At 42.3% G+C, this 17,111-nt stretch overlaps 1 protein-coding gene and 1 long non-coding RNA gene across 5 annotated transcripts in view; one reads left to right on the top strand and one right to left on the bottom strand.

The window, feature by feature from the left end:
• The window catches only part of STK24 (serine/threonine kinase 24), a 134,594-nt gene that overhangs the window by 36,610 nt on the left and 80,873 nt on the right, over positions 1 to 17,111 (bottom strand). For all 4 annotated transcript variants that reach the window (XR_006277791.1, XM_043504707.1, XM_038375063.2 and 1 more), the window contains 2 exons: positions 13,039 to 13,147; positions 12,762 to 12,919 (listed from right to left, as the gene is read on the bottom strand). Coding sequence is in view for 3 of the 4 variants with exons in the window: in XM_043504707.1 (XP_043360642.1) it covers positions 12,762 to 12,919; positions 13,039 to 13,147 (267 nt within the window). In the remaining variant the exon portion in view is untranslated. The remainder of the gene's footprint in view (positions 1 to 12,761; positions 12,920 to 13,038; positions 13,148 to 17,111) is intronic.
• LOC119844374 lies at positions 575 to 13,449 on the top strand. The gene is made up of 2 exons (XR_005289232.1): positions 575 to 719; positions 10,467 to 13,449. It is a non-coding gene; the product is annotated as an uncharacterized LOC119844374 (long non-coding RNA).

Below are 17,111 nucleotides of genomic sequence, written 5' to 3' on the forward strand. Positions count from 1 at the left end.
ACCTGGGGACTTTAAAGTGCAGGGCAAGGAACTTTCTATTCCCCCTTTTGTTGTTACTACTTGTAGTTTTGCCTTCCTCCGACCTTTTTGACCAGTGTTTGTTTGGGTTTGAAAGCAATTGTTTCAGCCTAAAATGAACTGGCTTTCCCCCTGGAACTGTCCGCTTAGGGATTTCACTCCACAAGTGAATGCACTTGAGCTTACTACAATTAACCAACAGCCTGTCAGTTCCCACCCAGCAACAACTGAACCCACCTGCGTAGCCTCCAATTCCTCCCACTAACAAATCTGCTCCCCCACTAGCCTCTAGTGCATACATGTGGATGGTGCTGTTGCCACCGAGGTGGTAGGGATTCTCATAGTCGCCAGCATAGATCATTTGTAACCCAAACCATGATACACTGCCAGTTCTTATTCATTCCCATGTGTAGCGGGGTGGCTACTCCGCTCCTAAAATAGAAAGGGTTAAAAGCAGCCCTGGAGAGGGCTGTGTCTGGGGAAGCAGCCACAGCTGGGCTACGCCCCAATTAGGCTCCAGCTGGCCTGTATAAAAAGGCTGTGAGGCAGAGCCTAAGGAGTCTCTCTCCAGGCTGGGAGAGAGCAGGGCCTAGCTGCTGGCCCGACAGGGTACTGAGGGTGGGGCAGATCACTAGCCTTCAGAGGGCACTCCATGCTGGAAAAGAGCTAATTCCCAATGACCAACAGAAGGTGCCGCAGTGGTAAGTCTGCTCCTTTACACCATGCTAATATTCACTTTAAGTTTAAGCCTTTTAATTTTACTGAAGTGGGATTATATACATCCAAGGGGCCTAAAAGAGTGATTTGTTCTCCTGGGATGTTGGGATTAGCATTAATGTACAAGGTATTGTTCACTACATTTTACTGTAATTTATGGGAAGTTTTCCCATACCTTGAACACAACAGGTTTCGAATTCACATCATCAAAGGAGCAGGTGGGCAATCCAAACACCAGCAAAAGCAGCACACAGTAGTGCATTTTTTCCAAAATCTTTTAGCATTCATGCAGCTAACAATTTAAAACACAAAGCCAAACAAACATTTTCCTTCCCTATATAACAGGAGGTACATTAAATATTTAAGCTAAATGTATTAACTTGTACTTAAACCCATTTGGGTCTCAGTTTCTGTGTGTTTTGGTTGGTTTGTTTTTTTTGGGGGGGGGGTGGAAGGCTTCTGAATTTTGAATTGTGCTTTGAGTACAGATCAGCAAACTTATTGGCTCTGTTTTGCTTAGGGCTTGCTGGAGCTGGACATATGGCCATTGTTAATTTTGCCAGTATATACATATTTTACTGGAAAGTGGGCAGTTTTTAATATCACAGGTAACAATTTCACCAAATATTTTCAATGCTGCAAAGCCCAAACTAGTGCCAAAACCCATTTTTTCACAGGAGGTGAATCCCCTATTTTACCTTACTGGAAGGTTAGGAGGCATATGCCACAAGGCGGAGCACGGTACTATGGTTCTTTCTTAGTACAGCTTCCATCCCCCTTTCAGTAGTTGCCAGTTGCAGCACAAATGGTTGTCCTACCCTGGGATATGCTAAATCTGGAGCCTGAACCAAAGCCTGTTTTAACTGGACCATGGCTTCCTGCTGTAGAGGGCCCCAGTTTTATTGTATCCCCCTTTTTAATAATTTATGCAGCACAGTTGCTTTTTTTAAAAAAAGTCCTTAATAAAATGTTAGGAGAAATTAATCATACCCAGATTTAAGAGCAATTACATTTGTGGGAGTCTGGAGTTTAAGAATCAGCTCCGCTCTTCGTTGGTCAGGGGAATGCCTCTTCTTTCCCAGAGTTACTCCAAGTTAATTTACTTGTTGGGAGCACAATTGGGCTTTTGGGGGGCTTACATTAAATCCCAAACTTTAAACTCTTTGAATTTTTTGTAACATTTAATACCTTTAGACTTTCTTTCCTTGTGTAAACGCAACCAGGATATTATTTACATAGAAAATTACACTAGCCTTTTTAGGTATTCCATTCCACATCTTGATTACATGGACATGACAAATAATAGGGACACTGTTCCAGCCCACGGGGACCCTGGCAAAACACAACTTGAAAGGTAAAAGCAAATCTGTAATAGCTGTCCTGATGTAAAGAGATAGCAAAGAAAGCATTGGCCAAATCCAAAATTGAAAACCACTGGGCCCCTCCTACAATGGAGGCCATCACCTCCTGATGCTTAGCCACTACAAAGGCCATCGGTGGCATCACTTGATTAAGGGGGCAGAAATCAACATTGGGGCTTGACTGTTAGTCCACTAAAATCCCTTGGTTTAAAAGCCCATCAATTGGATACCGATCCTGCTTCTGCGGTAGGGGCTCAGGGGCTATAATTAGGATTTCTGCCTTTATTTTATTTTATTTATTTTATATTTATATTATTTATTTACCCCTCCTAGTGTGTGGTTTTTTGTTTTTTGCAATTGCTAGAACTTGTGTTTTTCAGATGCCTTAAGGGCTGCTATCTGGTAGCTTGCTGAAATCTCCACTGGCTCCCAGGGTGTGCCAGGAGGCATTTTCCACAGGACCTTTTTAAAAAAATCAATCAGCACTATTAATTCTCTTAGAACATTAATGCCTAGGATGATCCCATCTCCTCCCAAATCCATTAAGCCAAATTGCCCTCTTATTTTTCTTTGCCCCACTAAATACAAAATCCTTCTGCAAAAGGGAACAATGCCCCCTGCCTCATTAAATTCCTTAAAATCTTAACTCCAGCCAGAGGTCCAAACAGGTTTTCATTCTGAGTCTGGATTAAGGAGTAAGTGGCACTTGAATTTAACAACAAATTCTGTCTGAACACCCCTCCTTCAAATTCCACATAAACCATGAACCTCCCCAGCCACACATCGGTGTCCAAATGTACCACTGTCAGGGTAGCTCGGGATGCCCATCCTCCCTAAGGAGAGGCAGTGGAAGGCGCACTCGTGGTCTTCCCTTCATGCTCAGCCAGCCTTAACAAAAGTTCCGAGATCGGCAAGCTATTTAGGGGTTGGCTACACTTATATTTTATAGCATTCTAACCTGCTGGCTCGGGGGGTGAAAAATCACCCCCCTGAGCGCAGCAAGTCAGAGAGCTTTAAAGTGCTAGTGTAAACAGGCTCCAAGCACTGGGAGCCACGCTCCCAGCACTCGGAGCTAACACTTTCGTGGAGGTGGGTTACCAGGAGCACTGGGAGAGCTCTCTCCCAGCGCTCCCGTGCGACCACACTCGCACTTCGGAGCGCTCCCGCGACAGTGCTTTGAAGTTTCCAGTGTAGTCATGCTCTTATTTTTCCTTTGGCTTGTACCTTAGGAGCCATTTTTAAAATTTCCACCCACCAGATATTAGGGGCTCTGACTCAACCCTTGAAGGGCCTGTCTCCTTTCTCTTTCCTTTCTTCCCCTTTGGCCCTCACCTTCCTTTAGAGTCTTATTTGGGAAGGCTATTGCTTTCATGGGGTTGCTTTATGCAGAACCACAGCTCCCTTTATGGCCATGAAAATAAGTGGCAATCTTTGGACCTGATTTTTTTTTTGTTAATTTACTACTTTTTTAACAACTATTTTTAAGGCAATAATTAGAATCAGTAGCAGAGTTAACATTCCTATTGCTTGGCAATCACATTTTCAAGAACAATAAAAATACTTCCAGTTGTGGCATTAACCCTTAACTTATAAAACAAAACACACAAACGCAAAAAAAAAAAGAAGCAGCAGGTGGGGCGGGGGAGAGAGAAAAAGCGGAAGAGGGAGGTGGGGTTATGGAGAAGGAAGAAGCGGAAGGGGGGAGGGGCAGTTGTGGAGAAAGAAGTCAGGGGGGGCATGTAAAGAATGATTTAGGAATGAAGAGAAACCTAAGCCAGGAAAAACTTTAAAATACAGGCAACAAGAACAAGTGGGGCTCCGTGGGCCAAAGCGTGTATCCTAACCCCTATCCTGAATCTCAGAGCAGACTGGCTGTTGCCACAACATCTGCCAGAGTTGAGACCGGGGGTGCCAGCTATCCTTGCCAGCCATCCCAAGTCTGTGCTGTGGTTTAACAGGCTAACTGATTTCCCTGCTGCCCTGACCTGCTCAGGGGAGAAGGACCTGATCTGTACCCATTCTTCCCCTCCTTGGTTTATTATGGAAGCTATGGGCAGGGCTTCTGCAACTCTTCCAGTGTTTCAAGCAAAGGACCAAATGGGGACTGCTCAGAAGGGCCCAACGGAAAAGGAAGCTCTTGGGGATCATCCCTCTCATAATCATAATAGGAAGGATACAAGCCAGGGTCCTCCTCAGACCCATCCTCAGACTGTTCGTATATAGGCTTGTTTGTCAGCCTGAGATAGAATTTTGGGTTTGACTTTCGATACTCTTATATCCTTACTAATATGTATGAACAAAGACACTGTGTGTGTTGCTTCTATCTGGCCAGATGGGTTTGCTACCATAATGAGAAGAGCTAAGGAATAGAGCAGTTAGTGTTACAGAGCATGGTGGGAGTGTAATATATGAGCACACTTTAAGATTGCCTCAAGCCCTATCTCAAGGCAAGACCAAACAACCAGCAGTGAGGAGCAAAGGGTAATTGGGGGAGAGGTATAAAACACTAAAAGACCAAAGAAATGCCTGTCCCAAGCACCTCACCCTTTCCATAGGCTACAAAAGAGGTGGAAAGAAGACCCCAGACCCACAACCCCACAAAACAGAACATGACCATAAATTGTAAGGGGTGGGACTGTAGGCATGCATTGCAGGTATATTTGGGCTGGAGGAGGTGGGAATGTGGTGCCAGAACTGGGAACGGGAACCTGGAGTAAATGTTCAGCAGCGTCAGAGCTGGGAACAGAACACAGGGGAACAGATTCTGCCGGTGTATAAAGCTAAGGACATGCTTGCTTGGAACCCCAATAAACATTGCATTGCCTGCACTTTGGACTTCTAGTCTTCTGCTTTCTGTCTGTGTGACAAGAACCATGGGAGGGGATGAAAGGAAAGCCCTCTAACACAGACTACGACTTCTCTAATCACTGCCACTATTCACTTCTGCTCTCCCAACATGGGTTTGAGAGCACAACTTTGTCTTTTACATTCCCATGATCTGCCTGGGTCTTATCCTGGGATTCCTTCAGTAAAGCTCTAACCCTGCTTCTATCAGTCTGCTTTTTAAATCCAAATACCCCCTGCTCCAATCTGTCACTCTCTCATTGTCTCACACCTGCTTCTACACTGCTACTATATTTGCTGTCTGAGTCAGGTTTGTTGCCCAGAGGGTGTCTAACTCTATCTTCAGGCTCACTACTTTCTTTTCTATCTCAATTTTATTTTTCTTAAAGGCAGAATTAGAAGAGTTAAACTGATTTCTCTTTCTCTGCTACCGTGGTTACCATCTGCTTAGAGAGCTACAGGAGCGCCCCAGGTACAGTGAAGACTCCAGGCTTCCAAAGACCATGATCATGCTCATATATATCATCAGATTGATAATAATGACCATAATATAGTTAAACTTAATATCCCTGTGGCAGGAAAAACACCACAGTGACCCAACACTCTAGCATTTAATTTCAGAAAGGGGAATGATACAAAAATGAGGTTAGTTAAACAGAAATTAAAGGGTACAACAGTGCCAAAAGAGAAATCTCTGCAAGCTGCGTGGAAACTTTTTAAAGACACCATAATAGAGGCTTAACTTAAATTTATGCCCCAAATTAAAAAACATAGTAAGAGAAGCAAAAAAGAGCCACCATGGCTAAACAACAAAGTAAAAGAAGCAATGAGAGGCAAAAAGGCATCCTTTAAAAAGTAGAAGTTAAATCCTAATGAGAAGAATAGAAAGGAGCATAAGCACTGGCAAATGAAGTGTAAAAATACCATTAGGAAGGCCAAAAAAGAATTTGAAGAACAGTTAGCCAAAGACTCAAAGTAATCAGAAGCAGGAAGCCTGCTAAACAACCAGTGGGGCTACTGGATGATCGAGATGCTAAAGGAGCACTCAAGGATGATAAGGCCATTGTGGAGAAACTAAATGAATTCTTTGCATAGGTCTTCAAGGCTGAGGATATGAGGGAGATTCCCAAACCTGAGTCTTTTTAGGTGACAGATCTGAGGAACTGTCCCAGATTGTTCCAAAACCTCCTCTAATGATACCTCAAATTGATAAATTAAACAGCAATAAATCACCAGGATCAGATGGTATTCACCCAAGAGGTCTGAAGGAACTCAAATGCGAAACTGCAGAACTACTAACTCTAGTCTGTAACCTATCATTTAAATCAGCTTCTGTACCAGATGATTGGAGGATAGCTAATGTGATGCCAATTTTTAAAAAGGACTCCAGAGGTGATCCCGGCAATTACAGGCCTATAAGCCTGACTTCAGTACCAGGCAATTTGGTTGAAACTATAATAAAGAATAATATTGTCAGACATATAGATGAACGTAATTTGTTGAGGAAGAGTCAACAGGGTTTTAGTAAAGGGAAATTATGCCTTACCAATCCACTAGAATTCTTTGAGGGGCTCAACAAGCATGTGGACCAAGGGGATATAGAGTACTTGGATTTTGAGAGCCTTTGACAAGGTCCCTCACCAAAGGCTCTTACACAAAGTAAGCTGCCACAGGATAAGAGGGAAGGTTCTCTCATGGATTAGTAACTGGTTAAAAGATAGGAAACAAATGATCAGTTCTCAGAATAGAGAGAGGTAAATAGTGGTGTCCCCCACAGGTCTCTTCTGGGACGAGTCCTATTCAGCTTATTCATAAATGATCTGGGAAAAGGGGTAAACAGTGAAATGGCAAAATTTGCAGATAATACAAAATTACTAAAGATAGTTAAGACCCAGGCAGACTGTGAAGAGTTACAAACGGATCTCTCAAACCTGGGTGACTGGGCAATAAAATGGCCGATGAAATTTAATGTTGTTAATTGCAAAGTAATGCACATTGGAAAGCATAATCCCAACTATATTTATAAAATGATGGGGTCTAAATAAGCTGTTACCATTCAAGAAAGAGATCTTGTAGTCATTGTGGATAGTTCTCTGAAAATATCCACTCAATGTGCAGTGGCAGTCAAAAAAGTGAACAGAATGCTGGGAATAACGAAGAAAGGGATAGATAATAGAACAGAAAATATCATGTTGCCTCTATATAAATCCATGGTATGCCCACATCTTGAATACTGTGTGCAGATGTGCTCACCCCATCTCAAAAAAGATATATTGGAATTGGAAAAGGTTCAGAAAAGGGCAATAGAAATTATTAGGGGAAGGGAACGGATTCCATATGAAGAGAGATTAATAAGACTGGGATTCTTCCAAGACTGGGCTTGGAAAAGAGACAGCTAAGGGGAGATATGATTGAGGTCTATAAATACATGACTGGTATAGAGAATAGATAAATAAGTGTTTATCAGACACAGGAGCTATGTACCCATTGATTTGTTCCTGACACCGCATGGTAACAGATTTAGTGAGCCAGCTGCCAGGAGACATGGAGAGGACAACTGGTATAAACGATTTGCTGTGCAAGAAGGGAGGATGGCGTGGCAGGGTAGAAGCCTGTAATTTCCACATGTCATAGTCCACAAGTCAATTTACTTATACATTTTGTTACTGGGACAAGAACAAGTGTTTTTTACTTCTCATAATAAAAGAACTAGGGGTCACCAAATGAAAATTAATAGGCAGCAGGTTTAAAACAAATAAAAGGAAGTATTTCTTCGCACAACGCACAGTCAACCTGTGGAACTCCTTGCGAGAGGATGTTGTGAAGACCAAGACCATAACAGGGTTAAAAAAAGAACTAGATGTGTTCATAGAGGATGGGTCCATCAATGGCTATTAGCCAGGATGGGCAGGAATGGTGTCCCTAGCCTCTGTTTGCCAGAAGCTGGCAATGAGCAACAGGATGGATCATTTGATTACCTGCTCTGCTCATTCCCTCTAAGGCATCTGGCACTGGCCACTGTCGGAAGACAGGATACTGTGCTAGATGGACCTTTGGTCTGACTCAATAGGGCCATTCTTATGTTCTTATCAGTCAAGCTGTTTCCCAAAACCATGCCCAATGGTTCTTTCCAGATGTTTCCTTTCCTTCTAACATAATTTCTCACTCGACCAGGTCACCAGCCTGAGCCCTGAGTCCCAGTAACAAAATGTATAAATAAATTGACTTGTGGACTATGACAGGCTTCTACCCTACCACGCCATCCTCCCTTCTTGCACAGCAAGAAACAAATCAATGGGGACATAGCTCCTGTGTCTGATAAATGATTGGTATAAACAAGAGTGCTTTTACCTAAAACTACTTTTTAATTGGGTTTCAAGCAGACATACACACACAGAGTCCAAGTAAGTTCAGAGCATCCCAAACATTTATATTTATCCAAAGTTTGAAATGGTTTTGAGGAATCGGCAACCAGTCTTCTGTCCAGGGCCCTCCTTCTGTCCAGCTGCTGGGGAGTTTAGGTGCCAGAATCTTACTGAAAGAAAAGCTTTCTCGGACTGCTCCAAAGTTTATTATTTGCCTAATTTTTTATAGTTAACTTAAGCAAAGCACATAACTCAGTGACTCTTAGTGGGTCACCAATTTTCCTAATTTTAGCAAACTACTAATTCTTTATTAAAACATTTTTAGTTATAACAATAAAACTTGTATATTAGGGACACTTAACAAAAGTTGTTGTCCAAACATTCCTTTTATTTTTATGGTATATTAATTTTTTGTTTAATGTATTTCATTCTAATTAGCAAAACTCCAAACAAGGAGCTTTTAACCTTGCCTTTCAGAACCTATTTCTAGCTATGTAGTATTTGCTTTATAGCTAGCAATAGCTAAACACAGAAAAACGATTAACTGCAGTAATATCGCGTTCTGGGATATATACAGTAATGTCAAATTCTGAGGTTACACATTTACCTGGATAGGAAAGCCTGACAGGCTAGGTGGACAGTCCGTAGCTCCCTAAAGTTGATATATAGAGACTGGTCCTTTAAGAACCATAAACTCTGAGTTTGGAGGGGACCCAGATGAGCCTCTCACTCCAGGGCAGATGCATCCATCACCAATATTGGCAAAGGTTCAGGGCGAACAAAGGGAATGCCTGCACATACACTGACTGGGTCTGTCCACCAATCTAGAGAAGTCAATACTCAGAGGGCACGTTCAGGACTGAGTTCACATGGTGACAACTTGGCAAAAAAAAAAAAAAAAATAGGACTGTCAAATTTAAAGATTCCTCAGATGCATTCTCACATACCTATGTATATGCACAAAGCTATACGCCCCCAGAGCCTAATGCAGTTTTGAGCTCTTGTGATTGGGTGAGCCTTGAGATCTGCAACAAGAAATCAAATTGTTTGGAACTTTGTGTCTAGAAGGAAATCTCTTGAATAGAATCCAGTACTGCTTCTATGAAATCTGTCTTCTAAACTGGACAAAGGAGAGATTTCTATAAATTGATCAGTAGACGCAGAGCTTCAAATGTTGACTGGATGAGAGAGACACTGAACAATAACTGAGTCCTGGACCAGCTTCTTACACTAGCCAGTCAGCCAGATAAAGATAAACTTGAACTCAGCAGCTATCACTGTCATACAGTGCAAACCCAAGAAGTTGCTGACAGGCCAAAAAGCAGCATGGTGAAGGGCTAATGAGTGCTTCACTACAAATTTGAAATTTTCTGTGACCTTGATTAAATTCCCACATGAAAATAGACACCTTTTAAGTTGAGGGCAGCATTTCAACCTCCAGGATCCAAAGAGGGAATAATGGAAACCAGGGTGATCATGCAAAACTTCTATCTTTGGGAGATATCTGTTCAGCTGGCACAGACCTAAAACTGGTCAAGATCTCTCTTTGCTTTTGGGATTAGGAAATAATAGTAATAAACCTCTTCCCTCTTGAGACGGGTTTCAGAGTAGCAGCCGTGTTAGTCTGTATTCGCAAAAAGAAAAAGGAGTACTTGTGGCACCTTAGAGATTAACAAATTTATTTGAGCATAAGCTTTCGATGAAGTGAGCTGTACCTCACGAAAGCTTATGCTCAAATAAATTTTAGTCTCTAAGGTGCCATAAGTACTCCTTTTCTCTTGAGACAATGCAGAATATCCTCTATGGTTCCTACACAAAGGAGAGAATGAAGCTCCTGGAGGAGAAGTTCCTTGTGAGAGTGGTCTCTGAAGAGGAACAGGCAGGGAAGGGCAGAAACAAACTGGACAGTATATCCCACTTCCACAGTGCTTAAGACCCATCGGTCTGAAGTAATCAGGACTATGCACTGAGGAAGTGGTAAAGATGGCTTACAAACACGAGGGAGATGGAATCTGGCATCCTGGAAAGTGGGATGGTGTCTTCAACCAAGCCATCAAAACATCTGTTTAGCACCACCTGGCTGTTTAGATGGAGCAGGCATTGATGCAGATGCAGGAGGAGGAAGTGGTTTATTATAACCTCTACTTTTCTTTCTTTGCAGGTCCTAAGAAGGAGCAGGGGCAGAGTAACAGTGGGTCTGCTGCAGGTAAAAATGTTTCCTAGACAGGGCTGGAATATACAACCCCAAAGACTTTAAAGTTGCCCTACAATCCTTCACCCATGCAGTTTGAAGTCTGTTTCCACCAAAAAAATGAAGACTCTACAAAAGGCAGGTCTTGTATTGTTTGTTGGACCTCTGGTGCAAGCCCCAGGGCCTGCAGCCAAGAGCTCTTGTGCATGGAAACTGCAGAGGCCATGATGATCCTAGGAGCTGAATCTGCTGCATCTAGTCTAGGCTGCAGAGAAGTTCTCACTCCAGATTTTCACTCATCATATAAAGAGGAGAACTCTACTCTAGAATCCTCCAGCAATATGTCCCTAAACTCTAACGTGGACTTGCAAACATTATAATCATAGCGTCCCAAAAGAGCCTGTTGGCTGGCAATTCTGAGTTGTAACCCCACATTAGAATAAACTTTTCTACCAAATCTAGTTTTTTAGATCTTTGATTTGGGGGTTTGCCCTGAAACTCCCTTTCATTCGCCGCTAACACCAAAGGAGGGCGTGAGATGCCTCCCAAGGAAACTGCCTCATCAGGAAAAGAGGAGGATGAAGCCAGCCTAGGCTGAGGCTATTCCTTCTCTGCTGGCTGTCAAGCAGGACCCTCCTGAACCATCTTTTCCTGCTCAGAAATGGGCCTGGTACCAGGGTCAGGAACAGGCGGTGCCTAGAAAGTAGACTTCCCATGCTTCTCTGAGGTCACAGAGCAGGAACACCTCGTGTATGACCTAGAAATCAGGGGGGATCCTCATGGGTTCCAACAGGGCCACTGGACCAATATCAGGAGCAGCTCTACCAATTTTGCTGCCCCAAGCAGTCGCCATCAAATTGCTGCTGCCATAACAGCGGCAGAGGTGCCACCGAATTGCTGCCGCCCCCGCCCCCAGAGGAGCAGCGGAGCTGCTGCCCAAAAGCTGCTGCGGCGGGAAGAGCAGCAGAGCTGCCGCCAAACTGCCACTGAGGGACATGGACTGCCGCACCCTTCTGAATGCTGCCCAAGTACCTGCCTGGAAAGCTGGTGCCTGGAGCTGGCCCTGACCAGTAGGAAGACCCAGTGACTCCCTGACCACATGCCCGATCCTCTTCCAGCTGGAGGATCTCAAAGAAACCTAGGGAAGTAACACCTAAGTGGGGAGTAGTGTGACTGGCTCCAAAGTTGGGAAATGTAAGAGCCAAGCTCCAAATCGGAGGAGTACAAATCACCTTCTGCTGATCAAGGGGGAGCTGCTCCTGATGGTGCCAGAAACTAGTGCCCAGTCAGCGGAGAGTGGAGATCAGCGAATGCTGCAGGCATCCTATTCAACAGTACCAATGGGCGTGAAGTCTGAGACACTGGAGGTAGTTGCAGCACCAATAAACTGGTGACCCTCTGTCTGCCTGTACCCGGGGCGTGATCTCCTGCAGTGCCAGGGACACCATCACAGATAGGCTCCGCAGATCTCTGCCACAAACACCTCTGAAGCAGTGGATGCCAAGATGGTCTCATGTCACTGTGGTCAAGTCCAGGTGCCCCTTCAGGCCCTAGACTTGACATTATTTGCCTCAGGGCTGGAGTCAACATTGCTGATTTTGGAGCTACCAGAGAAGAGTGCTTGGATTTTGGCTGCACTCTACTCTCATCCCTATGCTTAGAGGATTTTGATACCAGAGACCTTCCTCTCCCAGTTGTCTGTTTAGAGGTCTTGTGCCTCTTTTTAGATACTGGAGAGGTGAGCAATGCCAGGAAGGGTAAATGAAAATGAGTTTATTTGCACAGACAAAATGTATATCTATATTTGGCACAACATTTATTAGACTAGTTTTCAAGACCACTGCCTTGTATCCAAAGTCTGTTTCCCAATATGGTAAAGAAATACATAGTTCAAAACACGTTACATTTGCTTTATGTAGAAGGTCTGGAGTGTGATCAGCACTTTCTACAGACATCTGTCTACAATGAATTTTCAAATCTGTGTCCGAATAGTGAGTTAACTCAAAAGCACACTGAAGTCAGTTTAAATGCAACTATCTATCTATTATTACCTGGAAAAAAAATGTTGAAGTCACTGGAGTAGTTCTGAGGGGGAAAAAGGAAAAATAAAAAGACCCTAAGTGCATGAGCAACAGCAGTAATACAGAAAGTGGCTCAGGTAATTCACAGCCTGCACAAAGCATTTAGTTTATCTAATAAATAAAATTGGAAGAGAAGGGGCTCTGGGTAATTCCCCAGAAATAGAAACATCTATTCTAATCTTACCTTTGAGTCATATGCTGACTGTTTTATTACTTCAGGTGCCATCCAGAATGGAGTTCCCACGAAAGTATTTCTCTTTATCTGTGTATCTGTTAGTTGTCCTGCTACTCCAAAGTCTGCTAATTTTACCTCTCCTTGTTCAGATAGCAAAACATTGGCAGCTAGCAAAGAAAAAAAGGCAGTTTAAAAGTTTACATTTTTGATGTTTCAAAGGTTTTCCTTAATCTATTGTTTGAACATTTAACCAAAACTATTTTAAAAAAATTATTAAATAACTTACCTTTAATATCTCTATGGATTTTCTTTTCTGAATGCAAGTAATCGAGTCCTTTAAGTATCTCTCTTAATATTGTAGCAATCTGGATTTCATCGAGACAGCCAGGCTCTAACTAGGAGAAACATGCAAAAAATATCTGTAAATACCTGTAAACTACAAATGAGATGACACAGAAATAATAGGAAAAAATAAACTAAAAATGCCATATGTGCTTGTGAATAAGTAAAAGTAGTCAACAATGTTTTGTTTTTATTGCTTTTGATGCTAATTTTCTCTCTCCTTCATTCAGTGTAATCACCTGCTCCTTCTCTCCCTCTCCTTCTCCCCCCACCCCGTTGTGCATAAATGTGCTCACCCAGAGGCAAGTTACCTGCATTCTAATAAATTGAGATGTGCAAGTGTTCAATTCCTAGTCACACCAGCAGATGGCAATTTTCAAGTTTTGCTACTTCCTTTTTGCTGTCCAACCCCCACTCCTGGACCAAATATGAGTGTATGGCATGAGGATTTAACAGGGATAAGAAATAGATGATAGCCTGGCAACCCAGAGCTGACTAGGAGGTAAGGTATGAGAGCAATGAAAATGAGATCAGCAGAGCACTAGGGGAGCAGCAGGGCAAACTGGGGCCAAGCTGGTAGGGAAGAGCATGTCCATCAAGCCCAAACTACCTGGGGATCCAAGTCACAGTGGGAGAACTACACACGAGGGGAAACCAGGCTTGGCAGGAGACTTGACCACACTGGAGACAGCCTGGTGCCTTATTATACAACAGAGTGAGAAAAGGAAAGGGAAGAGGGAACAAAAATTTAGGACAGTCTGGTGATGGTGACCAGGAAGATATTTGGCATTTGGGTTGTCAGTCTACTTCCCATCTTAAACTTTTACATCCCTATTTTTAACTGGCTAACTGATGAGCCCAGTCTTATTGGTTTCAGCTAATGATTAAAACTCGTCTTCCCCCCCACACCTGGGGTCCTGGCTGCTGGCCCCACACCTGGGGTCCTGGCAGCCGGGACCCCACACCTGGGCCGAGAACCCAGGTGTGCGGAGGCAGCAGAGCCCCATGTAAAACATGGGGGTGCTCCCCCACACACCACGCCTAGTTCCCCGCCTTTGTGAACTCCTTAATGGTTACCCATTTAATCGATAGAATTTTCATCAGTTAAATGGTTACTATTTTTAAACCCTAAATACATCCTCACTTAAAAAAAAACAAAAAATCCCAAATGAAATTAGAAATTTGGAATGATTTCATATGTTCATTGCAAAACAAATTAAAAACCTTAAAACACACAAACCATGTATGTGAGGGGATTCTTTTCCCCCTTTTTACACTTTCAGTGGTCTACAGATACAGTATTACCTTATAGAATGCTTGCAGTGGCTTTTTCAAGTCACATATAAAACAACAAATAGTAAGTGTAAATGAAAGAAGAGCTACCCATTGCTCCCTTATGCAACCTCCCCTCAAATTTTTCACTGATACATTTTGCTTTCATCTACATTATTTGCAATTAGTAAAAAAAAAAACAAATTTTTGTGGCAAAATATGACTGCCCAACTGCCATAATATAAAGGGAAGGGTTACCACCTTTCTGTATACAGTGCTATAAAATCCCTCCTGGCCAGAGGCAAAATCCTTTCACCTGTAAAGGGTTAAGAAACTACGGTAACCTCACTGGCACCTAACCAAAATGACCAATGAGGGAACAAGATACTTTCAAATCTGGAGCAGGGGAAAACTTTTTGTCTGTCTGTGTGATACCTTTGCTGGGAACAGATCAAGGATGCAAGCCTTCCAACTCCTGTAAAGTTAGTAAGTAATCTAGCTAGAAAATGCATTAGATTTTCTTTTGTTTAATGACTTGTAAAGTTCGCTGTGCTGGAGGGAATGTGTATTCCTGTTTTTGTGTCTTTTTGTAACTTAGAGAATCCCTCTAGGCAAAACCCTATATTTTGAATCTGATTACCCTGTAAAGTATTTACCATCCTGATTTTACAGAGGTGATTCTTTTACCTTTTCTTTAGTTAAAATTCTTCTTTTAAGAACCTGGTTGATTTTTCATTGTTAAGATCTAAGGATTTGGGTCTGTGTTCACCTGTACCAATTGGTGAGGATACTATTATCAAGCCTTCCGCAGGAAAGGAGCTGTAGGGCTTGGGGGGATATTTTGGGGGAAGACATCTTCAAGTGGTCTCTTTCCCTGTACTTTGTTTAAATCACTTGGTGGTGGCAGCATACTGTTCAAGGACAAGGCAAAGTTTGTACCTTGGGGAAGTTTTTAACGTCAGCTGGTAAGAATAAGTTTAGGGGGGTTTCATGGAGGTCCCTATATCTGTACCCTAGAGTTCAGAGTGGGGAAGGAATCTTGATACCAACCAGCTCTAATATTTCTATACTGCATTTTAAAAATATCTATATTTGTAGCAGTAAACATGCAACAACCTGCAGTTTTCAAAAAGCTTTGCTTTCCCTGCTGAATGTTCAAATAAAATGCCAAATTGGCAACCATAGGGTCTGTCAATATCTAGAACAAAATTTTGCTAAGTTCAAAGAATTCATAGAAACATATGGCTAGAGGGGACCTCTTGAGGTCATCTATGCCATCCTCCCCTGTGCTGAGGCAGGGGATACCTAAACCATCCCTGACCGGTATTCTTCCAACCTACAACCTTGCTTGGCAACTTATACCAATACTTAATTATCCTTACACTTAGAAAGTTGTTTCTAGTATCTAAGCTAAACTTCCCTTGCTGCAGATTAAGTTGATTATTTCTTGCCCTACCTTCAGTGGACATGGAAAACTAATTTGCACTCATGAATGAGATAGATGTATTGAATTAATGAAACTTGAAATACTAATAAAAATAAGGCTAAAGTCAAAAATGTGTATTATTCATTTGTCAATTGCAGTTTACTTTTAATTATTTATGATACCCTTAAATGCACTACTAAATGTACTTTAGTTTATATTACATAATTACATTTGAGTAATACAAGATATCATAACAGCATCAGATATTACAATTTTAGAATATAAGACTGGGCATACTAGGTCAGACCAATGGTCCATTTAGCCCAGTATCCTGTCTTCCAACAGTGGCCAACGCCAGGTGTTTCAAAGGGAATGAACAGAACAGGCAATCATCGAGTGATCCATCCAGTCGTCCACAGCTTCTGGCAAACAAAGGCTAGGAACACTCAGAGCATGGTGTTGCATCCCTGCCCATCCCGGCTAATAGCTATTGATGGACCTATCCTCCATGAATTTATCTTCTACTTCTTTTTTTAACCTTGTTATAGTTTTGGCCTTCACAACATCCTGTGGCAACAAGTTTCAAAGATTGTGTCTTATTGAAGAAGTACTTCCTTTTGTTTGTTTTAAACCCACTGCCTATTAATTTCATTGCGTGACCCATAGCTCTTGTTTTATGTGAAGGAGTAAATAACATTTTCTTATTCACTTTCTCTATACCAGTCAAGGTCTTGTAGACCCCCTATCATATCTCCCTTAATCGTCTCTTTTCCAAGGTGAACAGTCCCAGTCTTTTTAACCTCTCCTCACATGGAGGCTGTTCCATACTCCTAATCATTTTACTGCCCTTTTCTATACCTTTTCCAATTCCAATATATCTTTTTTTTTTTTTGAGATAGGGAGATCAGATCTGAATGCAGTATTCAAGATGTGGGCATACCTTGCATTGAAATAGAGGCATTATGATATTGTTTGTCTTATGATCTATCCCTTTACTAATTGTTCCTAACATGGTTAGCTTTTTTGACTGCCACTGCACAGTGAACAGATGTTTTCAGAGAACCATCCACAATGACTCCAAGATCTGTCTTAAGTAATAACAGCTAATTTAGACACTATCATTTTGCCTTTATAGTTGGGATTAGGGTTTCCAATGTGCATTATTTGACATTTATCAATATTGAATTTCATCTGCTACTTTGTTGCCCAGTCGGCCAGTTTTGGGAGATCCCTTTGTAACTCTTCAGTCAGCTTTGGACTTAACTTTTATGGAGGAAAGGACCATCAATGTCTATTAGCGAGAATGGGCACAGATGGTG

This window comes from Dermochelys coriacea, chromosome 1 (genome assembly GCF_009764565.3).
Source record: "Dermochelys coriacea isolate rDerCor1 chromosome 1, rDerCor1.pri.v4, whole genome shotgun sequence".
Taxonomy (NCBI): Eukaryota; Metazoa; Chordata; order Testudines; family Dermochelyidae; genus Dermochelys; species Dermochelys coriacea.